The 27931-nt window shown below is 44.4% G+C and overlaps 1 protein-coding gene across 11 annotated transcripts in view; it reads left to right on the top strand.

Annotated features, from left to right (window-relative positions):
* Positions 1 to 27931, top strand: part of eps15l1a (epidermal growth factor receptor pathway substrate 15-like 1a) — a 419830-nt gene that overhangs the window by 361473 nt on the left and 30426 nt on the right. For 7 of the 11 annotated variants that reach the window (XM_068016623.1, XM_068016624.1, XM_068016622.1 and 4 more), the window contains one exon: positions 20280 to 20485. The exons of 2 other annotated variants lie outside the window; for them this stretch is intronic. In XM_068016623.1, the coding sequence (XP_067872724.1) occupies positions 20280 to 20485 (206 nt within the window). The remainder of the gene's footprint in view (positions 1 to 20279; positions 20486 to 27931) is intronic. 2 more of the 11 variants (XM_068016629.1, XM_068016627.1) reach the window with 2 other exon arrangements.

The raw sequence follows: 27931 nt of genomic DNA, 5'->3' as shown, positions 1-27931 counted from the left end.
AATAGTGGGACCACATTAGCTGTTCTCCAGTCCTCTGGCACCTCCCCCGTGGCCAGAGAGGAATTAAAAATTTGGGTCAGAACCCCTGCAGTCTCCACCCTAGTCTCCCACAGCATCCTGGGACACAAATCGTCCGGACCTGGAGATTTGTCCACTTTTAAGCCTGCCAAAACCTCCAATACCTTGTCACTCCCTATGACAATTTGCTCAAGAACCTCACAGTCTCTCTCTCTTTTTGAGTTCCATATCTACATTCTCATTCTCTTGGGTGATGACAGATGTGAAGTGTTCGTTCAACACCCTACCAATGTCCTCTGGCTCCACCCACAGATTTCCCCCTTGGTCCCTAATGGGTCCTACTCTTTCCCTGGTTATCCTCTTCCCATTGATATACTTATAGAAGATCTTGGGATTTTCCCTACTTTTACCAGCCAGAGCTTTCTCATATTCCCTCTTTGCTCTCCTAATTGCTTTCTTAAGCTCCAACCTACACTTTCTGTACTCCACTAATGCTTCCGTTGATTTGCTCTCCTTGTATTTGCAAAAAGCCTCTCTTTTCCTTCTCATTGTACCCTGAATGTTTCTGGTCATCCATGGTTCTCTGGGCTTGTTGCTCCTACCTATTACCCTAGAGGGAACATATTGGGCTTGTACCCTCCCCATTTTCTTTTTGAATGCCCCCCACTGCTCTTCTGTAGATTTCCCGACAAGTAACTCTTTCCAGTCTACCTTGGCCAGATCCTGCCTTATTTTACTAAAATTCGCTCTCCCCCAATCCAAAACCTTTTTTTGCAACTTGTCTATTTCTTTCTCCATAACAAGCTTAAATTGTACCATGTTGTGGTCGCTATCACCAAAATGCACCCCCCACCAACACATCAACCACCTGTCCGGCTTCATTCCCCAGAATTAGGCCCAGCACTGCACCCTCCCTTGTTGGATCCTCTACATATTGAGCTAAAAAGTTCTCCTGTATACATTTTAAGGACTCCACTCCATCTAAGCCCTTAACACGATGACTATCCCAATTAATGTTGAGAAAGTTGAAATCACCTAATATAATTACCCTATTATTTTTACACACCTCTGCGAATTGCACACATATTTGCTCCGCAATTTCCCACTGACTATCTGGGGGTCTATAATAAACACCTAGCAATGTGGCTGTCCCTTTTTTATTCCTAAACTCTATCCATAAAGCTTCATTTGATGCCCCCTCCAAGATATCATCTCTCCTTACTGCAGTAACTGACTCCTTAATTAATATTGCAGTGCCCCCTCCTCTTTTACCCTCTCTGTCTCACCTGAAGATTCTATATCCCGGGATATTGAGCTGCCAATCCTGCCCCTCCCTCAACCATGTCTCCGTGATGGCTACTATATCACAATTCCACGTGTCAATCTTTGCCCTTAACTCATCCATTTTACCTGTAATACTCCTGGCATTAAAGTAGAGGCCATCCATCCTGGTCTTACTCCCTTGAAACTTACTTCTGCTGTATTCCCTTTGACTTGTTTGCTTTCCTGTGTTTAGCTATGTCCCTATTCTGCTAGGAGTCTGCGTCCCCTCCCCCTGCCAAATTAGTTTAAACTCCTCCCAACAGCACTAGCAAATCCGCCAGCAATGATGTTAGTCCCCCTCTGGTTCAGATGTAGACCGTCCCGCTTGTACAGGTCCCACCTTCCCCAGAAACGTTCCCAGTGGTCCAGGAATCTAAAACCCTCCCTGCTGCACCATCTCTTAAGCCACGCATTCATCTGTGCTATTCTCCTACTTCTATACTCACTAGCACGTGGCACTGGGAGTAATCCAGAGATTACAACCTGGGAGGTCCTGCTTTTTAGTCTACTGCCTAACTCCCTGAATTCTTGATGCAAGACTTCATCTCTCTTTCTACCTATGTCATTGGTCCCAACATGTACCATGACCTCTGCCTTATCACCCTCCCTCTTCAGGATGCCCTGCAGCTGTTCAGTGACATCCCGGACCCTGGCACCAGGGAGGCAACACACCATCCTGGAGTCACGCTGACAACCACAGTAGCGCCTATCTGTTCCCCTGACTATAGAATCTCCTATTACTATTGCTCTTCCTCTCTCTCCCCCTTCCTGTGCAGACAGGCTGCTTGTGGTGCCAGAAGCTTGGCTCTATCCACACTTCCTGGAGGAACCAGCCTCATCAGCCTCCAAAATGGAATACCGATTTGCAAGTGGGACCCCAGGGGACTCCTGAACTACCTACCTGTTTCTCTTGGACTGCCTGGTGTCACCCTTTCCCTTCCTTCCTCAAGTCCCTTCAGCTGCGGTGTGACCACCTCTCTAAGCATGCTATCCACGATGCTCTCAGACTCGCAGATGCTCCACAGTGTTTCCAGCCGCCGTTCCAGCTCTGAAACCCGAGCTTCCAGGAGCTGTAGCTGGACACACTTCCTGCACACATGCTGGTCCTGGGGACTGGAAATGTTCCCGGATTCCCACATGCAGCAAGAGGAGCAAACCACAGCTTTAAGCTCTCCTGCCATGACTAAAACCTTTAAATTTAAAACTTTAGAAGACTATTATAATAAAAAAAAATCAACTAAGTCTTGCTAAAACAATGACTTACAATTCAATCCAGTTTGAAAAGTACCCACCAGGACTTACTCACCAGTCAGCTGTGCTCTTTGGAAACTCTTGGCTCCCCTCACGCTCTTTGAGGACAGGTAGGAAATGAAAGGAGCTCCTCGCTCCCTCCTCACCGAACTCCCTCAGTCACAAAACTCCCACTTGAGCACTCTAATGCAGCCCCAAGTCAGCACTCCAGTGCAAACTGGCTCAGTGGCAGGATAATGATCGGGTGGTTTTTTTTTACCTGGAAGGCTGTTTCCAGTGGGACTCAACAGGGCTCAGTACTAGGTCCCTTGCTTTTTGTGGTATATATCAACGATTTAGACGTAAATGTAGGGGTCAAGATTAAGAAACTTGCAGATGGTACAAAAATATGTCATGTAGATGACAGAGAGGAAGAAAGCTTTAAATGTAGGCAGGTAGGTAGAAAAATAGCAAATAGAATTCAATCCAAAGAAGTATGTGTTAATGCATTTGGCGAGGGCAAACAAGACAAGGGAATCCATAATAAATGATACGATACTGAGAAGTGTAAAGCAACAGAGGTACCTCGGAGTGCATGTTCACAGATCCCTGCAGGTAGCAGGATAGATAGATAAGGTGGTTACGAAGGCATACCAGATTCGCTCCTTTATTAGCCGAGGCATGGAAAATATGAGCAGGGAGGTTATACTAGAACTATATAAAATACTAGTTAGACCACAGCTAGAGTGCAGTCCTGGTCGCCACATTACATGAAGGATGTGATCACATTAGAGAGGGTGCAGAGTAGATTTATTTATGAGGATGTTGCCCAAACTGGAGATTATTAGCCATTAGCTGGTGGTGTTTCCTTTGTAACAGAGGAGGCTGAGAGAAGATTTAATTGAGGTGTATAAAATTGACTGGCCTAAATACTGTGGATCGGAAAGAACTGTTTCCCTTAGAGGTCAACAGCCAGAGGGCACAGATTTAAAGTAATGAGCAGAAGGATTAGAGGGGAGTTGAGAACTTTTTAACACCTAGAGAGTGATGGGAGTCTGGAATTCAATATCTAAAAGGGTTCCAGAGGCAGAAAGCTTCGCATCTGAGAGGTATTTGGATTTGCACTTGAAGTGTCATAATCTACAAGGCTATGGACCAAGAACTAGCAAGCGGAATAGGCTGGATCGCTCTTTCAGCCAGCACAGACACAATGGGCTGAATGGCTGTTTTCTGTACAGTAGATTTCTATGATTCTATGCAAGTTCAGTACTAGGGCAGGGGGAAACAAACCTTAGAGGAAATTTGGCTTGGTGGGCTAGGGAAAGGGAGGGAAGTGACAAATGCAGCTGATCTGCTGGTGTCAATTCTAATAACAAATAAGGCATGAGCTCTTCGCACTTATTGGAGGAGATGGAGAGAGGTTTAAGAACACTAATTGCAGTAAAGAAAAGAAGTCTGTGCAGATTCTAATATGTTCACGCTGGAGCCTGTGCAGGGGTGACTCGTGTACTCACTGGAGCATATGTGCGCTGCCCTGTTGGCACAGATTGTTTTGTGCACTGCCCTGTTGACACACTTGTTTCTGTGTGCTGCCCTGTAAGTCAAATGCTGCTTCAGAATGATAAACTGATTTTTATACTTCCTGTGAAGCCAATGTACTTCTGCAGTGATAACAGCACAATAGCCTAGGTCTCAATAAATTTGAAGCCATCAATGCCATTGTTTATATAGTTTAATATAGTTTATATAGGCTATAGTTTAATTGAGGGGGTTCAGGTTATAACCATAAACCACTCAAATTTTACTTTTGTGGCTTGTGAAATTTTTTTGAAGCTCCCGAATTAAATTCTGACCTTACTACTCCCACTCATTCATAATTCGTTACATTATAGAACAAATCCTTTGAGATATCTCCGATTTAAAAGCTAGTGGTAGAATAATATATTTCCAGAGTAATTTACATTAATTGTCTTCCATGTTTGGTTGGGGAAAAATAGGAACAAATTATTAATAGTCATTTGGTAGTACAGAACTTAAAAATTGCTGAAAATAGAGACATGTTGTCGAAGCTTTTCGTCTTGCACTCATCAGGACAACGCGCAAGAATAACCAATGTAAGGGAACAAAACAGCTTGTTCTGCATGAGAAGAGAATGCTGATTGGTTGGCAAGTGAACTCTGATTGGAGAATGCAATCAGAGTTCACTTGCCAACCAATCAGCACTCTCTTCTTGTGAAGTATAAGTCGTTGTTTTCTCTTACGTTGGTTATTCTTGCGCATTGTGCTGATGAATGCAAGACAAAAAGCTTCGACAACATGTCTCTATTTTCAGCAACAAATATAACCACAGGCAAAACAACAAGAATTTTAACACATTTTTTCCTTAAATCAAGCAGGATGGATTTAAAAATATCAACATGTTTATATTGAACTTCTGCCAGTGTGAAAGTTTTTTTAATTCAAGGACAGCACTGCCCTTAGACCCAAATTTGCAGACGTGACAATTTTCTGCCATTACAAATTTCCCCAGCTCCCACATCCTTCTTGTTCAACAGTCTACAGTCCTTCAACCCAGGTTAGTGTTTAAGCAAATAGTTCTCATTACCCCGCTCTCCCTTTCATACTGTCACACTTGCAGCATCTCAAACAAGCTTTCGTTCTCCTGCATTCATACCCACACTCTCTCAAACATACATATGTAGTTTCCCATGCTCTGCCATACAGATATGCATGCTCTCACAAGGCCATGCTCTCTCATTCTCCTCACTTTCATTCTGCCCTCATACATTCTGATTCTGGCATTCACTGTTGCTCTCACATCCGCACTCACTTGCTTTCATGTTCTCTGAATATGCTTCGTCTTAGAGTGAGAGCACATGACACATACACTCGCATGTTCTCACTCGCTCATGTTTGTTTCTCTCTCCACACATGCACATACATTGTGGCAGTTTGACTATTCACAAACCAGATACAGAGTTACTTCACAGAAAAGTGTTCATGCAAACAGCACTGGAAACCCATCTCTTGATATGCTGATCACAGAGAAACATGGAGATGGCTACAGTCTGCTTGTCTGTGATTTAGAGACAACATTAGAACATTCTTGGGACCTCCTCATGGAGTTTTGAAACCTGTATGCCAAGCACAGAACAAGCTCAGAGGGTGGATTTGTTCTGTTTCATCAAGCTGAAGTTCTGCATTTATAATATCACCTTTTACATTCTTGAAACATTCCAAAACGTTTTGCAAATATTGGGTTACTTTTGAAGGGGCTTGGATGGAGTCATTGTTATGTCGCAGATGTCCACTCAATTTCCATATAGGCAGTCACATGAACAGAAAATGAATGACCAGATCAGTTTTTGGCAATGTTGGTTGAGGGATAAATGTTAGTTAAACCATCAGGAGAACTGGCTGTTCTCCTTCCAGTAGTGCCGTGGGATCGTTCACATCCACGTGCACAAGCCTCAGTTTAACACTGGTGTAACATACCAAAGGTAGCACAGTTAGCACTTCTTCAAACCTGCACTGAAGTCCAAGTCTAGATTATGTGCTCAGCTGCCTGGAGAGAGGTTCAAACCCATGAGTTTCTGACTCCAAGGTAAGAGTACTAAAAGGATGAGTGAAGCCAATCCTTATCTTGCTTAATACATACACTAAATTCGTTTTTAACTGCCTCCTCTAAGATTGGTCTAACTTATCTCTGTGGTGGAGACTGAATGCAGTTACCAGTTTTACATTTATATTTTCTCTCTTCTTTGGCTCTGCCACTTCCCCAATGTCCTCTGCCGGCGTCTCCCCCGCCTCGCCCTCCCCCCATTCCCACCCTCATTGTCCATGTCTCCACCCCCTCTCGCTCTACGCCCTCTCTCCCCGACTGAACGATACCTTCCCTCTCACCTGGAACTCACCCTGCCGACACCCCCTTCACGCTCACCTGCCCCCCCTCCTCTCTTGCCTGGAACCCCCCCCTACTTCCCCTATCCCAGTTTCCGGTCTTGCCCTTTCTTCCCCCGCCTAGCCTTCCACCCACCCCCTGCCTGGCCTTTCCTGCCCCACGGCCGTCCCTCCCCACCGGGCCTGGTCTGTCCCCACCCCAGTCGCCTGGCCTTTCTTTCCCCCCCCTCGCCCCAGGCCTGGCCTCCTACACCCCCCTCCCCCACCATCCCTTCTCCACCCCCCTCCGCCACCATCCCTTCCCCCCCCCCCCCCCCTCCCACCATCCCTTCTCCCTCCCCCGGCCATCCCTCTCCCTCCATTCCCCCCCCGGCCATCCATTCCCCCCCCCCACTGCCACCCCTTCTCCCCCGACCGCCACCCCTTCTCCCCCGACCGCCGCCCCTTCTCCCACGACCGCCGCCCCTTCTCCCCCGACCGCCACCCCTTCTCCCCCGACCGCCACCCCTTCTCCCCCGACCGCCACCCCTACTCCCCCGACCGCCACCCCTACTCCCCCGACCGCCACCCCTACTCCCCCGACCGCCACCCCTACTCCCCCCACCGCCACCCCTTCTCCCCCCACCGCCACCCCTTCTCCCCCCACCGCCACCCCTTCTCCCCCCACCGTCACCCCTTCTTCCCCCCAACGCCACCCCTTCTCCCCCCAACGCCATCCCTTTCTCCCCCGTGCCATCCCATCCCCCCGCTATCCCTTCCCCCTCCTCTCCCTCCCTCGGCACCATCCCTCCCCTTCCCCAGTTCCTCACCCTGCTCCATCTCTCCTCCCCCACTCACTCCCTTTATCTTTCCCCCCCCCCTCCTACAATGACCTCCCTCTCCCCCCACGCCCCTCCCCTTACAGATGTAGCTCCCCCAGTGTTGCATTAGTCAATACCCTTTGCTCCTCCATCAGACAATCTGGAAGATGCCCACTGTAAAACCCACCCTTTGAGACACTGAATGTCGTTATATCGCTTATCTGGGATTCAGACTTGTTTGGAAGTCTGTTATTGTTGCTACACCCTACTAGCCACGGCCATCTCCTTCTAATGTGTATTTGCTAATTTGCCACTAAGGGGACTCCACAGTGTCAATATTTGGTGTTCTCTGGGATATAGTTGTGACAGGTTCTTGTGGATAATTTGAATTGCCCTTTGTGAGAACCCAGACAATAAATTTCTGAATTAGAATCTCAGAGGCAGCACCCTTCTTGCAATGTCGCAGGTATCTACCACCCATTGTCACGCACAAGCTGTCCCAGTTACTGTTAAGTGAGAGCATTCAAAATGTTTTTCTCTCCTAAAACCTGAAGCTGTAGCTCTTGTGGCTTTGGTGTACCAACACGGTAAGGGTTAAAAGCTGCTGTGGCTTTTCGGGGTATTTGGTAGGTACACTGAATAAAACGTTTCAGCTAAGCTTTAGACAAGTGTCGTTTCTCCACAGCAGTGGCTTGTGGCAAAGGGTTTCAAGTAACTGACAGGTTTCAATTTGAAGATGGCTGGTGTAACTGTGTTTTATTTTTATACGTTTTTGAGTGATTTTTTTTTTCCTTTTTTTAGTGTTGTATGTTTTTATTTTATTTAAGGAGAAAGTAAATTTCAGGAAAGGTTTTATGAAAATTTGTCATTCTTATCCAGCACCTGCTGTGCTTCAAAGCAAGAAAACCTGCAAAGTCTGCAACCTGAGCTGCAGGAACTGAGGAAGGAGGGGTGGGGTGGTGGAGGAGCATTCAACGAAGTTCACAAAACTTGTGCTGAACGCAGGCTTTTACTGAGAGTTGCCACTTGTTACAGAGGTGTGCTGCTGCTGCTGCTCACGGCAGTGTGATCCACTGCTCTCAGCAGACTGCTTTTAGCAAGGGAGGAAACTGTCAGGGTGGGTGGGTTACTTTTACTGTCGTATATTTTTGTTACAGAGCAAGATTCGTCACATTCCGGTCACTTCTGGTTTTCTTAATTTTTCAATGTTCTGCGCAAGCACTGCATCATTGTCATTATCAATTTTCTCATGTGCCTAGGCTCCGCTCCCTGGATTCCCGTGATCACGTTTTCTTCCTCCTCACTTGTGACCTCTCCTTTTCCTATTCGCCCTTCCACTTGTCGTCTTGCTTTTCATTCTTGCCGCCTTTTGCGTGTTTTCACTCTGTGCCTTCGCACTCTCTGGCTCAATCTGCATGAACCACCGAGTTAAATTAATGTTGCAATTTTGAAGTAACATGGAATGCAGTTGTGTGATGCGTACGATTTGAAAAGTAAATTTTAGGCACTTTTTTTTATTAATTCACGGGATGTGGGTGTCGCGGGAAAGTCCAGCAATTATTGCCCACTCCTAGTTGCTCAAGAAAGTGGTGTTATGCCACCGCCTTGAATACAACCGAGTGGCTTGATAGGCCATTTCAGAGGGCAGTTAAATGTCAATCACATTGGAGTCACATATGTTATAACTTAGATAGTCAGACAGTGAAGGATGAAACTGGATTTAGACATCATGCATATTGTGCACCTCCAACTGACAACCACACTTTCAGCCTGCTCCTATATATATGAGCATAGTTAAGTCCCCAATTAATACCCACCTCCTGAAAACAATTGACTCCCAACTGATGTACAATTAATATTATGTATGCCAGACTGGATAAGCACAGCAGATTTCTTTCCCTAAATGGCAGTAGTGAACCAAATGGGCTTTTATGACATTCTGGTAGTTTCATGGCCACTATTGCTGATACTAGCTTTTTGTAATTCCAGGTTTTATTTAGTTGAATTTGAAATTCCCCAGCTGCCATTGTGGGATTTCATGCCATTAGTCCAGTATTGTAACCACTTGCTACCATACTGCCATGCTATTTGTTCTACCGTGGAAAGAGCTCAGCACTGGTTTGTGACAAACACTGTCAGTAAGCGGGAGGCTGACACCAGGCTTCTCAGCTTATCATCTTGTTATCTTTGTCATCAGACCATAGGGCGATAAAGCACCAATGTACTCAAGTACTCGCAATCTCAATCATTTGAATTTTTTTTGTTGTTTTGTTTTGTTTCCCTCTTCAAAGTTATATTAGCATTCTGTGCACCTTTTGGACTGCATTTACAAAAAATGTGTTGCAATCCACCACAATTAAATGAAATGGTTTAGGGCGTCGTCTTTTCACAAGCGCAGCTTACATTTAATACCAAATAGTTTTTCTCTAAATGTGTCAAGGTGGGTTGTGTCCAAGATCTGGTTGATGTTACAGGTGACTGGTCAGTTGGTAATTCCTGTTCAACTTGCAAGGAATAGGGTTTTTTAAAATCCATAGTAAGTTGATCTGAAAATGCATCAAAGCTCATGAACCACCCCATTAAATCCAGCTGTGTTGTGACACAATACTATACATTTATTCCAGATTTGTTCGCACATAAATGCTGCATTAGCAGCTGGTGAGCAGCCAAGAATGGTCCCTGTGTGTATGCCTCAGTCAAAAAATGGTTGGCAACACATCTGTAGGTGTAAATAGTGATTGTGAATTAACCATTGTGTACTAGAGTCTCTTTTTAATCAAAAATGAATGTTGGAATGATCTAGGGGACAGTTCTCTGGCAGCATTTTTATTTATTTTCCCTCGCCATTCTTCTCCCATTTCTCCCACCCCTTATTCTCTCCTTTTCTCCGAGTAGCTGGTTTGCAATGAAGTACAATTCCACGTGGCCGCCTTTTGAACCACCTCAAGTGGTCATTCTTAATGGGCCAACTTGAACGTTAAGCATCAGCAGGCTGTTCAACAGGGCATCACAACAGATCCTGATGTCCTCACATTGCATCCATACACACATTCCTAGTAGGAGTTCTGTCCTCAAGTTACATATTCCTGTCAGAGATACTGTTTCCTCCACTTAACGTCCTTACACACACTGCCAGCAGGAGTACGGTCTTCAGCTTACATCCATACACACTCCCAGCAGGAGTACCGTCCTTGCCTCTCATCCACACATGCAGTTTGCAGGAACCAGAGATTGACTCTCTTTGCCACCACCCCGCTCCTTCCCCATAACTAGTCAGGTACACTGAGGCAAATTTTGGCACCAGTGATGCTGCTATAATTGAGGGGTTAACTTAGCATAAACCAGGGATTGAAGCTGGGATATCTTTGGCCTCAATGGCTCAGTACTGCCACTGGGAGCATTTGTATTCACTGAACTAGCAGGGAAGTGTAGTGTGACATTTCCATTCCCCATACCTGTCGCTCTAAAGTGCAAAGAGCTTGAGTGTAGTGTAAATGTTGTTTCTAGGGGTCATTGCCATGTGTTTGATTGACTGAGCAGCGCTCTGGATTTGGCCCTGTAGTGCAGTGTTTGTAATGGTGCCTCGAGAAGTAGCCTCCAACATGAATTAGTATGTTCCAATTAGCATTAACTTGTGCTATTTTTGACTATTTCTTGGTCAACCTGTAGGAAGGGCATCAGAAGTCACTGGTGCCCTTCAATAGAATAATCCCACAGTAAGCGTCTGAAGCAGTAGACAGTTGCTGAAACAAAGTTTTCTTTTAAAAGCTATAGATGTAATTTAAGGCCAATCTCACTGCAGACCGTGGCTCTAAACCACTAGGGTCTTTTTGTATTTGATGCTGTGTAAACAGAGAGACTTAACACTTGTTCCAGTGGCTTCCATTTTACAGTTAGTCTCTTTATTAATAGAAAGTTATTTCACGATTACAGGGCATCCCAGAGTTTTACAGCCAAGGAAGTACTTTTTGAAATGTAGTCACTGTTGTAATGTAGGAAGAATGGCAGCTAATTTGCACACAGCAAGCTCCCACAAACAGCAATGTCATTTTTTTTTATTCTTTCATGGATGTGGGCATCACTGGCAAGGCCAGCATTTGTTGCCCATCCCTAATTGCCCTTGACAATTGAGTGGCTTGCTAGGTCATTTCAGAGGGCAGTTAAGAGTCAACCACATTGCTGTGGGTCTGGAGTCACATGTCGTCCAGCCAGGTAAGGGCGGCTGATTTCCTTCCCTGACAGACATTAGTGAACCAGATGGGTTTTTACGACAATCGATTATAGTTTCATGGTAGCATTACTGAGACTAGCTTTCAGTTCCAGATTTTTATTATTAATTAATTGAACTTGAATTCCATCAGCGACCCTGGTGGGATTTGAATCCATGCCCCCAGGGCACTGGCCTGGGCCTCTGGATTACTAATTGAGGGATAAATATTGGCCAGAACACTGGGGAGACCTCCCCTGCCATGGTAAAAGTAGGAGGTCTTTGTGATGGAGATGATTATGGGGTCAGAAGCTCAGCGCAGAGTATTTTGGATACGATAGTTGTGAATAGACTGGTTCAACCTGTAGATGAAGGACAGGAGAAGGTGAAGAATGGATCCTTAAGGGATTCTGGATGTGACTTTGCAGGATTGGGAAGAAAAGCCATTGCTGGAGATGCTGTGGCTATGACTAGTTGGGTGAGATTGGAACTGAAAAAAAGGCAGTCCCACAAAACTGAACAATGGAGGATAGATATTGAAGGAAAATTGTGTGATTGACTCTGCTAAAGGCTGAGTGGGTGAGGACGCCTAATGTATCATGATCACAACCACAGTGAATACTGTTTGTGACTTTGATCAGAATTATTTAGTGCTGTGGGAAGGATTCAGATGACGTCTTATGGGAGAAATAAGCACAGTGCTTGGAGGTAACAGCACTTTTGAGGACATTTGAAAGGAAGGGGAGGTTGGAGATAGGACAGTAGTGGGAACAGAAAAGATCGAGAATGGGTTTCTTTGAGGTTGAAAGGAAATCGAACAGTGCCTAAGGAGAGGACACACTTAATGTCATTTAAAATGGGAGCCAACTTCAACTCAGAGAGGGCAGTGCCTGGAGCTCAGAGCACAAGTTTGCCAGGACTTCAGAAGGTAAGTTTTTTTTTCTGTATTGTTCATGTGTATGAGGCTCTTTATTTATTAATGGGTATATAATAGAGGAATAAGTGAGTTCCAAACTGAACTTTCTGAACTAAACAAAGGGGTGAAAGGTTATCGGAGGTAGGTGGAAATGTGGAGTAATCCGTTCAGCCACGAACTTATTGAATGGCGGAGCAGGCTCGAAGGGCCGAGAGGCCTACTCCTGCTCCTAATTCGTATGTTCGTATGTTTCAACCAGCCTGTAGTGACCAGGATGTGTATTCTGATCACATCTGGAGTAAGTTAGAGTGCAGTGATGAGGTTTTCAGATCTACTTAGAGTTAGTCTAAGCATTCTCTGAATCACCAGACTCTCAAATTGCCCTGGCACCATTTTCACCACTGGATCCTTCACAACCTAAAAGGCAAATATAAACAGGGGCATGGCTTAGCCTGTTAATCCAAACACAAACCAACAGTGGCCCAACAAAGGAAGTTATATTTATACATTTTACATTGCAGTGCACAATGGAATGTAACTGAGATCGTTCTCATGCCTCTTGCAGCACAGAAGGGGCTTTTATATTGCTGCTCATGTTTTGGCAGAGCATTACCTTGCATTGCATGCTGTCAGTCTACCATCAAATTGCACTCCAAAGGATTCTTACACTTGACCATAGTTACATCGCTAATGGAGCAGCATTCTTGCTGGCTGCAGTTGGACCACTTTGGGAGTGGTGGGTTAGATGGGTTTGGGGGGAAAGGGAGTTGGACGGATTTGGGGGAGGATGACTTCATGGGTTGGGGGGAAGTTGGATGGGTTGTGGGAGGGCTTGGACAGGTTTGTGGGTGGGGGAGTCGGATGGGTTTGGAGAGAAGGGTTTGGGGGAGAGGGGTTGGATGGGTTTGGGGGAGGGGGTTGGACAGGTTTTGGCGGGGGTGTGTGGTTAAAACGGATGTGGGGGAGCAGGGGCTGGGCCTGATTCCTAAGGTCAGTTCTACCTTTGGCCACCAGCAACATGGGAACAGGCATTGAAGATGATTATGAAAATAACTGGGGGGGTAATGTCTCAACAGGCGCTTTCTTTACATGCTGCTTTTTTATGTACTTATTTTGGAAATGATTTTTCTTTTTCCTGTTTGTCCATAATATACATGCTGGAAGTAGAATACTTTGGGGCGGCACAGTGGCGCAGTGGTTAGTACTGCAGCCTCACAGCTCCAGCGACCCGGGTTCAATTCTGGGTACTGCCTGTGTGGAGTTTGCAAGTTCTCCCTGTGTCTGCGTGGGTTTTCTCCGGGTGCTCCGGTTTCCTCCCACAAGCCAAAAGACTTGCAGGTTGGTAGGTAAATTTGCCATTATAAATTGTCCCTAGTATAGGTAGGTGGTAGGGAAATATAGGGACAGGTGGGGATGTGGTAGGAATATGGGATTGGTGTAGGATTAGTATAAATGGGTGGTTGATGGTCGGCACAGACTCGGTGGGCCGAAGGGCCTGTTTCAGTGCTGTATCTCTAAACTTTCCTGCTTGTTTGCCTTCGTGCCAGGTATAGCATAGGTTAGATACAGAGTAAAGTTTCCTCTGCTATATCTTAGCAATACGTCTGAACCACCCCCTGCCAAACCTTTCAGGAGTATCGCTTACTATACACTGACATTTCCCACACCAAACCATTATTGTGAGACTCTACACACTTGTGGTATGGCACTAGGTTGGGAATTTCCAAAATCATTTCATTTGGACCCTTTGCTGCCAATAGAGAGGGCATGATCCCATCAGTTTGGGCTCGAATTAAACTCGATCCTAAAGGACAGTGTTCCAATTAATTGGCTAATCCAATTTTTTAAGCTCCCACAACGCCAAGATACTTTGCGACCAAAGTCAGCTGCCGAATTACCTACTTTGCTTTAGTTTGTCTTGGCACCTGTGCCAAGAAAAAACCGAAGACAGCATCGCAGGTAATAACACATAATGGCCCTAGTATTTGGTAGAAGACCATATATTGACTCTTTAAGCCACAGGATGATAGTCATTTATCATATTAGATGTTTCCACAGTAATTGTCATCTATGTTTTCGTGTTTCCTGTCTCGGTGATACTGGTTTGCATTTGAATAGACCTCGTAGTGTTTTTTGGAGCAAATGCCTATGAAGTATTTTAACTATTGAGGATGAAAACTGAACAACTGTCCAAGTATCTCTTATTTCATCGTGCTTCCAGTAAAATGATTCCTTGCAAAAATGCATTGTGTACATCCTGCTGTAACCTGTGCTGGAACTAGAGGGATAGTCCAGTTGGACCTGTCTCTCATATCTTGTGCATTTCCCAAATTCATGTCCTAATGCAACAACATGTATAATCGCCTTTAATATAATATGGGTCTCTAGGCATTTCACATAAGAAGTACCAAATCAAGCAGCACTACAATTAGGAAATATGAAGAGAGCTAGCAGATCCTTTAATCAGCAATAGCTATTTGATATTTACAGAACGAGCTATAAACTGAGTTTTGTGGTGTCAAAGGGGGGAGTTTTATGCTCTCCCCCACGTCGGGTTTGGAGGTAGGGAGAGCATATAATTGGGCAGGATGGTGGCAGGGGCTGGGGGAGAGCCCCTCCACCTCCCCCCTCCACCTCCCCCCTCCACCTCCCCCCTCCACCTCCCCCCTCCACCTCCCCCCTCCACCTCCCCCCTCCACCTCCCCCCTCCCCCCAAATTAAGTCTGGAATGAGAAGGCCTGTGAACGGCCTTCCCATCCCACTGCCAATTGAAGCCCTTAAGTGGACAATTAATGCCCACTTAAGGGCCTCATCCCACCGCTGCTGGAAGTAGCCCAGCAGTGAGCGAGCCAGTGACGACGCGGGGAACATGCTAAGCAAACCTGTGCGGTTGTTGCTGGCTCTGGTGGGAGGGGCCGGGGGTGCACCTCGTCAAAAGGCACTTAGTGCCTGAATGAGGGACCCAGCATCAGGAAGGGGTGCTGCTGAGAGCCACTCTCCTGCCCTTGCTGCCGATTTCCCTAAAAATCCCCTTCCCTCCCCGACATCCCAACCCATGAAACCCATCCGTCCTGACTTACCTGCAGCCTGGATCCAGGGCCTCAGTGGAGATCAGTACCGGCAGCAGCACCGTCTCTGTAGTGGCGCTGCTCAGTTAAAGAGCTCCCGGCCTCTGAGCGGCCAGCAGCTCTCAGAAGGTGGGACTTCTGCCACGGGGGCCCTTAATCCCGGGGAAGACCTGCCACTGTCCACTTAAGTGCCTAATTGGCACTTGATCCAGCAGGCCTTCCCCAGAGGAAACAACATGGGGCTCTCGCTGGCACTTTTGCCGGTAGTTGAGAACCCCCTCACCCAGATAAATCTTGTCCAAAAAGTTACCAAATAAGCTGTACATACAAAGTTGTGACCCTGGGTAACTCGCTTTAAATTTCATGTTCAACTTAAACTTTGATTGGAGGGTGATAATTAATAATTGTTACCAAATTTGCTTTCAAACAGCTTTTTCTCATGAGAAAAATCTTAACGTTCTAAAATCTCTTAGGCTTTATGTTCTCTCTGTGAGTTAAAAGCCTGTATTTACCATGGTTCTTCACAGAATGGTGAACCAGTAAATTCTTCTGTATGACTCCTCATAATCAGGCGTCATATCTTAATCTGTTACAATGTGTGGAGAACTGAGCCAAATCAAAATCGTAACAGAATTTACTCTTTCATTCTGAATAATTAATAATTCCTACTACTGTTTTCACTGGCTGGTGTTTAAAAATGTAATATTAGGTAAAATGGTCTTTTTTGAAAATTGCTGGTAGCACTTCTAGTCTGTTTATGCACAGTTCAAAAGCAGCAGTTTAACCACTTTCACGATGAGATTTTAAAACCACCTGTGGCTTTATAGCACATTACAGTAGGCACTATAGTAGGTTGATCCCAACCCTGCTGCTTTCGTTTACTGAGGAAATAGTAATGATTCTTTTCTGATCTACAAATATAGAGTTTAATGAGGAATTTGTTTAATGTTTTGTGCTACTTCCAGCTTATGCGGTCTGCTCAAATTCAGCCCCTGTTGTCATTAAAAATAGTCCCACAGTTGGTATTTCAGAAGTTTTCCTACTTGTGATGACATGGTAATATGTTAAAATGTGTGGTAATTGTACCCTCTTAAGTTCCCACTGTGTGTGCAATGATTGGCAATGATTATTTTGACCCTGTATCTGTGCATTCTGTTGGCAACAGCTGGAGTTCTGGAGGAACCCAGGGCTCACCTTCTCTGCTCAGCAGATTAAAAGCAACTCCAAGTGTGCCATCAGCTGTATGTTGCCTTTCTGAATGATTCTTGTTTGGTGATTGAATTAAAGCAATCAGTCAGTACATTGTCATGCTTTGCATGTCTGAGCGGGTGTGGGCTAATGCTTGTATAAAGCTTTATTGATCTTTTCTATGTTTTTACTCTAAGCCAACAGGATTAGACATGAGATTATTGCAGATGCAAGTTTGGACTGTTTCCTTTGGTTAGCCTTTGTTAGCTTTTGAATCAATTTTGCCCAATAAATGTTCTTTTTTTTTATTGGGTTCTGCTTCCCTATGTTACAAGTTTCTCTGACAGTGTGTTCAAAATGACTCACTCCTGACAAAGCAACCTCAAAGGTGCTATTGAAATGATTGGGAGCTACCTTCAACGGCCATAATATTCTGACACTAGAAACTGTCATGGTGCTCTGCAGCAACTGAATAGCAGCTGCCTTCCTAATTGTGGCCTCCAATACCATGGCACCACAGGTAGCATTGCAATGCTCTCACTTTTTACTATTTTTTTTATTGTCAATTTGCTTCCTCTTGTCCTGAAGGTGTTGATTTTCTCTGGTTCAGTTAATCATGTTCGAGCCTTGATAATGAGTGCCAGCAAGTTGTTCAACTGCAGGAGCTCATAGCTAAGCATCATTGTGTCTCTGCCCAGCGTCCACACATACACCCTTCTAGCAGGGGTTGTTGTTTGACCATCAGGTGCAGGGACCTCGCCTTTCTACTCCCCATTCCCGTGAGCATCTACTGCTGCCCTGGCTTAGATCAGCTAAGTCAGCATTGACTGGGCACTGAATCTGGGGCCTTCCTGCTCTTTATGGCTCAACTGTTCTCTGGACAAACTTGTTGAGCCATTTGAGGGAGTGAGTTCAGTCTTCACATTTGCCAGGGAAGAATGGTTCTATTCATTTCTAGAAGTTCCAGAAGAGGAAGGAATTATTTATTAACGAATTTATTACCCACCCCGGTAGTGCTCATCAAGCTCCATTAGGAGGGTTGGTATGTCATTGGCAAGCCTGCTCTTGAATTGGCACAGGCAAGCACAAGAGTCATCCATGATCACTGCCGCTGACTTTATCCCCCCACCACATTCCCTTCTCTGGAGAAGCCCCTGCCCTCTGCCTGTCACCTATCCTGGATGACATGCCTCAGATGAGCACCTGGCCCACACCTATTGTCATTCTGCCCCTTCATGCCACAGTGTGTTGATTGCTGATGTGCTGTTTTTCTGTATCGTAATTTTCTTTTTTAACTGTCTGTAATAGAAAGAAACAAACTGTCGCTTCCTTTGCCTAAGTGAGGTATGTGAGTTTCTCATTCTTTTGATGCTGCACGTTTTGATTCCAGGCAGTAACTCACTTGGGACGACCTCGCTGATTTCAACCCTTTGAATTATCATGGTACGGGTGTACCCTGACAATAATGTAATGCTCTTAAAGGATGGAATCCACTGGCCCATGCGATGGTGAAACAGATGGAAATGGAAATTGACCCTCTTAACCTTTTGGTCCCTACTGATAATTAGTATCTTCAAATTGCATTTTTGTTTTAGTTAAATTTGCAAATGTTTATTTTATTTCTAATCCTTTAAGAACCCATGCCCTCTCTATCTGTATTTAATCCTGACCCTAAGAACCCATACCCTCTTTATCCATGCATAATCCTGTCAGGGCCCATGTCCTCTCTATCTGTGTTTATTCCTGTAAGGACTCATGTCCTCTTTATTTGTATGTAATTCTGTCAGGGCCAATGTCCTCGCTGTCGATGTTTAACTCTGTGAATGCCTACGCTCTTGCTATCTGTGTTTAATTTTGTGAAAACCCATGCCCTCTCTATTTTGTACTTAATCCTATAAAATCCCATGCCCTCTCTATCTTGTGTTTAATCTTGCAAAAACCCATGCCCCCTCTATCTTGTATTCAATCCTGTAAAAACCCATGCCCCCTCTGTCTTGCATTTAATTCTGTAAAAACCCATGCCCTCTCTATCTTGTGTTTAATCTTGTAAAAACCCATGCCCCCTCTATCTTGTATTCAATCCTGTAAAAACCCATGCCCCCTCTATCTTGTATTCAATCCTGTAAAAACCCATGCCCCCTCTGTCTTGCATTTAATGCTGTAAAAACCCATGCCCCCTCTATCTTGTATTCAATCCTGTAAAAACCCATGCCCTCTCTATCATGTGTTTAATCTTGTAAAAACCCATGCCCCCTCTATCTTGTATTCAATCCTGTAAAAACCCATGCCCCCTCTGTCTTGCATTTAATGCTGTAAAAACCCATGCCCCCTCTATCTTGCATTTAATGCTGTAAAAACCCATGCCCTCTTCTATCTTGCATTTAATGCTGTAAAAACCCATGCCCTCTCTATCTTGTATTTAATCCTGTAAAAGGCCCATGCCCTCTCTCTCTTGTAAAAACCCATGCCCACTCTATCTTGTATTTAATCCTGTAAAAACCCATGCCCTCTCTGTCTTGTGTTTAATCCTGTTAAAAGCCCTTGCCCTCTCTAGCTTGTGTTTAATCCTGTAAAAATCCATGCTCCCTCTATCTTTGTTTAATTCTGTAAGAGGCCATGCCCCCTCTATCTGTGTTTAATGCTGTAAGAGACCCATTCTCTTGCTATCTTGAGGGAAGTGATATGCAGAATGATTTGAGCAATAACATACACCTGTATGTACTGCACCAGGGAATCATGAGTTGGCTGGCCGTTCTCATTCTCTGCTACAGTACAGTTACTAGTATGTCATTGCCATTCGATCATACCTTTGTAAATTCTAAACTGCATCCCTACAATGCCATTTGGCAAGGCAGTGTAGAAAGCTATTGGTACTTTCAAAATGTTGTCTTGTCAGATTTGGCTGGAAACAGCATAATGCAAAATGTAAATGTTGCCTCCAATCTCCATTCAAACTGTAGCATTCAGCCAGTTAAAACGGTGCATTTTTCTGGGTATGATCGAATAGGAAATAACATTTCCTGTGGTTCCATTTTCTAAAAGACAGATTAACCTCTTCACCGCCATTTCAACAATGTGCTACCTGGATCTCACTGACCTGCTTTCAGCTTAACAGTGTGATTTTCCCTGACCACTTTGGCTTGCACCAGAAGTAAAGGTTTTCTGTGTTTGTGTGGTATTCTCCAACTGGAGTCCCTGCATAATCTGCACTGGTCACTCCTATCCCTCCATTAACGCTGCTTTGAGTCAGTGACCAGGAGGTGTGCAGGCTGGAGAAAAGATGTCCTGTGTACTCATTTGTGGATTCTGCTGGCGCTTGCCATAACTGAGATTGGGAGCACAGCAGTGCGGGGGTTTTGAACCTGCCACAGTGCACTGACATGTCAGTATGCTGCACTTCATCCAATCATACAGCAAAGGAGGCAGCCATTCAGCCCAATGTGCCTGTGTCGGCTCTTGGAATTACTTATCCTTAGAATTCTAGCTAAATTCTAAAATGTCTATTGCAACGAATCGCAAAAGCTCCCCACCCCTAAAAATGACAATAACCTTAGTGCCTTTGGTGAAGGGGTTAAAGGCTGACTTTATCTCCTGGTGGGAAATAATTCTGTTCTTTCTAAACTTTCCAGGTAAAAGTACCCCTGTAAACAGGCCTGGCTCAGCCGACTCTGTCAAGTCCCACGATCCTTTCCAGCCCTTTGGCGCTGATGATGGTGACCCGTTTCAAAGTAAAAAGGGGCTCGGTGACCCATTCAGCGGTAAAGATCCCTTCACGCCTACTTCCTCAAGTAAAACTTCTAAAGACTCTACTTTGGGTTTTGCAGACTTCAGCTCTGTAAGTTGAGATCAGTGATACTCTCTGTCCACAATCACCCCCTCCCGTCCCCCTCCCCACTCTGTGCTAGTGTGATCATTCTACTAAAGCCTACAACTGGACACCTCACCAGCTTCTCTTGCCATTCTTTTAAAAATCATGCTAGCCATTTCTCCATAATAATACTGATCTCTTAAATATCTCTTGCCCTTTCCTCGCTTTTTGTCTAACATAGTGGAGAAAAAATTCTTCTAACCAGTGGCCAACCTTATAATGACAGCTAGCAGCCTTTCCAAAAATAAAATTCTAGAGATGGGCATAGAGGGGGAAAGTAATTCAGTAATCATTGGCAACTGACCAACTGTACATTGGCAAGGGGCTAACTGATTCCCACCAGCATTACGCTGGATATTAAGACTGTTATGAGGTTGTCATAGACTGGATTGAAGTGTTTATTTTGGTTCTGTCCAAGGTGACAATCCTTTGCAAATAAACATCAACCAGGATAGATGCATCACCAAGGCCTTTGGCCAGCACATACTTTGGTTGGTGGCTGGGTGTTAACATTTCTTTCTTATCCCCCATCCCCCACCCCTGTCTCCCCTGCCACCCCCATCTCCCCACCATGCACTACTTGAGGCAATTGACCTGATTCTGCTTCAGTGCAATTGCTTCCTGTAATATTCAGCTGGTGCATGCAAGGCATTGATGATGAATTGAAATTTTTATTAACCTATGTCCACAGTATCACTACTCAGCTCTCAGTCCTGAGTGTATTGTGCATGAACTTGGTGTTCTCAATGTCCTCTCTTTGCATATATTTAAGTTCTTTACAAAGTTAGTGAACGTGTGTTATGAGTGAACCATGAACTAAACCAAGCTAATGGAAAACATGGGAGAGGCATCAGTGGATTTGGCCTGATTGTGTGCTCTTCAGCAATAGGCTAATGCAAACCTTTCTGTTGGGTTTCCCTGCCATGGTTTTATGTTGGTTCAGTCAATCCAAGTGTTCTCATTACCTCCGTTTCTTTGTCTTTTATGGGATTTTACTTGATAGTAATGTTTGCTATTTAACCAGAGGTTGGCTTTCCTTAGAGTTACGAATGCGTGCTTTACCCTGTGTTCTGGTAGTGGAGTGTTTGCTGCATTTTTTGGTGTAGTTGTTGAGTTACATGTTGTCAACAAGAAGGCAAACAGATAAAATAAATTATATATCATTATAACGTTGAACTCGAGAGCTGTCCTGAAAGAGGAATCCTCATTCATCATTGCCTGCTCACTTTGTTTGTATTTATTTGGTGCCACCGCCCCTATCAAAGAAATATACTTTGACAGTGGTGAGAGATAGTGATGTCAGGAAATAGAAACAGATTTCCCGCATTGGATTTTACATATGTTACCACTTCCCTTCTATCAGCCTAAACAAGGACGAATAAAGTGGAGCCAAGAGACAACTTAAATGGCAGATAAGTTTTTTTCTGCAACAGTTTCTATCTGGGATGTGTTGATATTCCTATTTGTGAACTCACTGAGATACTGTATTATTAAAAGTCATGAGTGGTGGTGTTCAGTTTTTAGAGATACAGCACTGAAACAGGCCCTTCGGCCCACCGAGTCTGTGCCGACCATCAACCACCCATTTATACTAATCCTACACTAATCCCATATTCCTACCACATCCCCACCTATATATTTCCCTACCACCTACCTATACTAGGGGCAATTTATAATGGCCAATTAACCTATCAACCTGCAAGTCTTTGACATGTGGGAGGAAACCGGAGCACCCGGAGGAAACCCACGCAGACACAGGGAGAACTTGCAAACTCCGCACAGGCAGTACCCAGAATCGAACCCGGGTCCCTGGAGCTGTGAGGCTGCGGTGCTAACCACTGCGCCACTGTGCCGCCCCAATACTTTCACTTTCCCTTTTTAAGAAAGTTTCAAAATATGATCTTCCTGATGGATCATGACCTCCACCCCTGGCCACCAACATAAATTTCTTATATTTCTTGCATTCTTTTTTAAAAGCAGTGAGATGCTGGGGTGTAGTTTCATGGATATCAGTAATCTGTATGGGTGAGCTTAAACAGTGAGTGAAGCAGGCTGTTTAACTGTGGATATATCACTGCTGTATATGATTATGCACAAGGATGGGGATGACTGTTAGCTTTCTACTGGATGCCTCTTACACCTCAGGCGCACTGTAGCTACAGTGTGTATGACCTACAGGATGCACTGTAGTAACCCACCATGATTACACCAAACCAACTCCCTAAACTGAGAAGGACAAGGAGCAATGTCATTGAAACACCATTGATTCCAAATCAAGCACCATCCTGAATAGGACATATATTTCAAAGTCACTGGGTCAATATCCTGGAATTCCCTACCTAAAGCATTGTGAGAAGATCATCAATACAATTACTGTAGATGTTCAAGCAAAAGGCTCACCACCACCTTCTCAGGGCAACTAAAGATGGGCAGTTTATGTGGCATTGCCAGTGTCAGCCCTGTCCTGAGAACAAATAAAGAAAATTCAGAAAAATCCTGAAGTTATCCTATCACAGCAACCAACTGTTTCTTAAATTTTCGCTGTTTCTTCCACCGTCCTAACTGGACATCTACCCTGTAATCAATAGGGTATGGCGTCCCACTGGCAAGTTATGAAATTGAATTCAATAAATCTGGTAATTTGTGGACTAACACCAGAAAATGCTAGATTGTTGTAAAATCCCAGCTGGTTCTAATGTCCTTCAAGGAAGAGAACGAGTTGACCTTGTGTGGTCTGGCCAACATGTGGCCTCAGTCCCACAGTATATGGTTGACTTTTAATGCAATTTGAAGTGGCCTAAAACAACTATTACAAAATGGGACGTTAAGAGAAATGTGATGAAAGGTAGCCAAATACATGGTGCTGTGAAGGCTATGGATCCTGACTACATCTGGTTGTAGTGTTGAAGATTTGTGCATCAGACCTATTCCAGTTGTTCCAGTATGGCTATGAAACTGGCATCTACCCGACAATGTTGCCCAAATATGTCCTGCCAATAAAAAAAAGACATTTAACTTGGCTAACTGCTGCTGTATTGGCTTCCCCATCAGCAGCAGTGCTGGAAAGAATCATTAATACTTATATCGAGTGACATTTGCCTATCAAGACCTCATTTTAGGTTCTGCCAGAGCCACTCAGCTCTGGACCTTGTCACAGTCTTAAATCACAGACATGATGCAAGTGGAGAGGTGAGAGCACTTGTTTTTGACCTAGAGGCACAATTCAGCTGAGCAACATACAAACAAACCCTAGCAAAACTGCAAAGTCACATGGAAAGCACACTAGTGATTGGCTGGTTGTCAGAGGCTAATCCCCTTAGCCTTGGACCTCACTGCTGGAGTTTGAGAGCAGTGTCCTGGGCTAACCATCTTTACTTGCTTCATCAATGACCTTCCCTCCACATTAAGATGAAGAGTGGAACTGTTTGCTCGCAATTTTACTATGTTCATCATCTTTCGCAACTCCAAAATCATGAAAAAGCCCATGCCAGCCTACATCAGATCCTGGACAGCAACCACAAATGGCAAGCAACATTAGTGTCTCAAAAGTGCCAGTTAATGATTATCTGTAACAAGCAAAGGTCTAACCACCTTTGCCTGACCTTAATGGCACACCATTGCTGAATCCACTACTATCAACATTCTGGGGTCACCGTTGACCAGAAGCTGAACTGCGCCAGCCATATCAACATGGTGGCTGCAAATAGTAAGGATCCTGGGTACTCTGCAATGAGTAGCTCATCTCCTGACCCTTCGCTGCCTATCCACCATCTACAAAACTCAAATCAGGAGTGTGATAAAATGCTCAACGTTCACTTGAATTGATGCAGCCACAAGAGTACTCTCAAGGTTCAACGTTATCCAGGGCAGGCAGTCAGCTTGATCAATATCCCTACTGATGACAGGTCTCTGTCAGTAACACACCATCCTGAGTTGGGCATGTACTGCTATTCTTCCATCATCACTAGAGTCAACGTCTTGGAGTGTTCTACCAAACGCTAGCATACAAGCACCATCACCACAGGAACTGCACTGCTTTAAGGATAAGGTCCACTGCCAATTTTCTTTTTAGGGCAACTCGGGATTGGCATTATATGCAGCCTTGCCAGGTTGCCTCCATCTCAACAACAAATAGAAACATACTTGTGCATGTAACACATATGAATGCACAAACAGCCTGCCAAAGTTTACTGTCTAGGCTCACAGGTGTACGTTAGCTACTTGGCCAGTTCCTACAGAAAGATAGATCAAAAATCAGGAGAGGATAGGGAAGGTGGGCTAAATATATTGATTGGAGTTAGACCCAGATGTATCTTTGTGGATAATTACACCATTTGATATGGCTCTGAACCATACTGACCAGGAATGAGGTAAGCCTTTTGCTCAGTTGGCTGTTTTCATTGGGCCCTCAATGTGTGGCGGTGAGAGAGAAAGGTTAATTAGTTTCTTGATTGCTGTCCAGCAATCCCTTCTGGAACTGCGTGAGGGAAATAGAGACACAGTGAAAGGGATAGAGAGAGAGTGTCAGGTGTGGACAGTGCAGGGGAAGCTTGGGTATGATGGTACCTTATACCTCTGTATGTCATCTCAACTCTACTGGAATATTTGCCAATACTTACTGTCCTGACTCTTTCATAATACCATAACTCACTGCACACTGCAATATGTATATCTGGTTATACCTACAAGCCACTGTATAGAAAATATGTTGACTTTTATCAAGTCGTCTCGGGGCATTGGCGAGTTTCACTATATTAGTTGTGTCAGCAGAAAGTGATTTAAAGAGACTGGTACTCTGCAGTACAGTTGTTTCTTCCTTTACCCTATTGCAGGGATGGTGGCAGCATCTTTCAGGTAATCTGCTAAACTGAGGTCCCATGTGCCCCACCTGATGAGTGACAAAGATCCTACAGTGTGAGGGTTAACTTTGTTCTCTTGAATGGCATTCATCCCCAAGAAAAGTTGTCCAGTACATAATTTTTTTCTGGTGCAATCTCATTGGGGTAACCTTGACAAATAATTACTCGGGAACATTTTTACTGCCTTGGAACCTTATAAAGGTTTCTCCTGCCTTTAACGACCACTGCTTGTTTGAATGATGATCTCTCTCTCTCTGACTCATGAAAGGGAAACGGGGATTTTATTTGCAAAGTTGATTTGAAATCGAACAGTATGGAACCACTGGGGATTTGTTTAGCATGTGGATGAGTAGACTCTAGCAAGTTTCTGTCGTCTTCTGCATATTTAAGCGTTAAAGGCAATGACATCTTTATTGGGGTTCTGAACTGTGAGCAGTTTGCTTTCAGTAATATTTTGATTAAAATACTAAATGGATCCAAGCCCCAGATGTAATTAGGGAATTGGACAAATACTCGAAAAGGAAAAATTTGCAGAGCTCTGAGGAAAGAGTGGGGTGGGGGTTGGCACTAATTGGGCCGCTCTACCAAAGAGCCAGCAAAGGCACAATGTGCTGACTGGCCTCCTTCTGTGCTGTGTCATTCTATGATTAGGCCAGGCTTAATACAGTTTTATAGTTTCAGATACAGAGAGTGAGAAGACCAATTGTGACGACAAGAGAATTGCAGTAATGGGGGCAACTTCTGAATTTTAAATGCATGGCATTTTCAGATGTTTGCACTATTGAGTTCACATGTATAGACTGGTTAGAAATTAAAAAGTTGTAGATGAAAAGATATTCTGTCTAATTTTAACATAAAAAAGTGCCGTTTAAAAACATTTGCAGGGGTCCTGGGAAGATAGTACAGCAAACCTAGGAAGAAAAATATTTAATTGCTTGCCAGTTGGCTGGGTTTCCGATGCACTATTTAGCCTAGAAAGGCCTGGGATAAATCAGACTTCAGTTCATACTAGGTACTATTACCTCAGGAAAGTGAGAGGAGAATGTTGTCCTGTTACAGACAATCCTCTAGGAGGAGGTTCTGCCGACCTCCCAGATGGGTCAATGAATCAAAGATTGACATCTTCAGTAGCACTGAAAAGCAGCTAGCCAGCATGGGCCATTCATTTTATTGTGCTCCTTCTTTGTGTCTGTGTCTTTCTGCATCTGCCTATGTGTTTTTACCACTTTATACCATTATCTCGCTTTGCTTCTCATTCTCACTTCATCGCTGTCTGTCTTTTTTTCACTCACTCATACTTTCAGACACTTGCTCCTGTACTCACTCATGCTCCTGCGCCCACCCTCACTCCTGCCCTCAGCTAGTCCTGCACCCGCGTGCACCCCTTTCCCGCCCGCTCCCACTGTCTACCTGATGTGCCAAACCTGCCTGCCTCCTCTGTCCTCCTCCTCCACTTGCAAAAAAAAACACATACAGGACTATTTTGTTTCCCAGGGGCTGATGTATCAACAGGAAATGGTGTTTCATTCAGCTATGCTTCTTGGAAGTCATGAAAATTTAAAAAGAAATACATTTCAAAGTGTGTGCAACCTACAGAGTAAGCGTGAGATCAACTCAATTTTAACCAAAGCAAAGGTGGATCCCAGCAAAGGTTTGATCTTATCAATTTTGTGCACCCCACATGTACATATAAATATTCTTCAAATATTTTCACAGTTATATCAGAAACTGACAGTTCATATTCTTGAGAAAGCTGTCATTGCTTTTTGAAAATAGTTGCCACTTGTTAATTTTAACATAGCATGGTTCTAAAATCTGCTCCTCTGTCCATTTATGTATTTGGTACTTTTATGTGAGTTCTAATTAGAGATCAAGGAATACGCAATCCAACTGTTCTCTTGCTCAGTTGATTATGCTTCAGTTTCATTATTGATAGAAAACTGCATGAAGATGATCCGGGTAATCGGCCATGTAAGCCTAATAATGCAGACTTGCTTCTCCCTGTCTTCTCCCCTCTCCTGAACGTCTTTCACACCAAACCACGGTAGTGAGCTCCCTCCGGCAGCTAAAGCACATTTTCTTTTTCAGCTGTGCAGAAGGGCAGAATATGGGCAGCATCACAGCTGACAACCAAATCACTGCCGACTTACATGCTTTTCCAGCAAGCAATCACTGAGTAGTAATGAATCACCTGGGCCATTGCATTTTTCTCTTTCCTTCCCTACACCCCCTGTTTCCATCACCTCCCCCCCACCACCAAATTGCAAGAACTGAGACCACTGAGAGAGCCTCTCTCCCTGTCGCTGCTTAGATCAGGTAACACAAACTGATTGTTGATGCAACCTAGGAGATTCATGGTTGCTATCAGCTGGAGCCACTGAGGGAGACGCCTCAGCCTACTTTTAAAGGATGGTAGTTTTGGGAGGGGAGAGGTTTCCTGAGTAGGGTGTTTACAAGATAATGAAATATGGTTTTAAAACTGCTGAGCTGACAGATCAAAGTTAAGATGCTTTGATTTGGCCTGCCTTTGTTTTCTGCAAATTTCGAAGCATTG

Source organism: Heterodontus francisci, chromosome 36 (genome assembly GCF_036365525.1).
Source record: "Heterodontus francisci isolate sHetFra1 chromosome 36, sHetFra1.hap1, whole genome shotgun sequence".
Lineage (NCBI taxonomy): Eukaryota > Metazoa > Chordata > Chondrichthyes > Heterodontiformes > Heterodontidae > Heterodontus > Heterodontus francisci.
The sequence above is the reverse complement of the archived record's forward strand: the minus strand, read 5'-3'. Positions and strand labels throughout refer to the sequence as shown.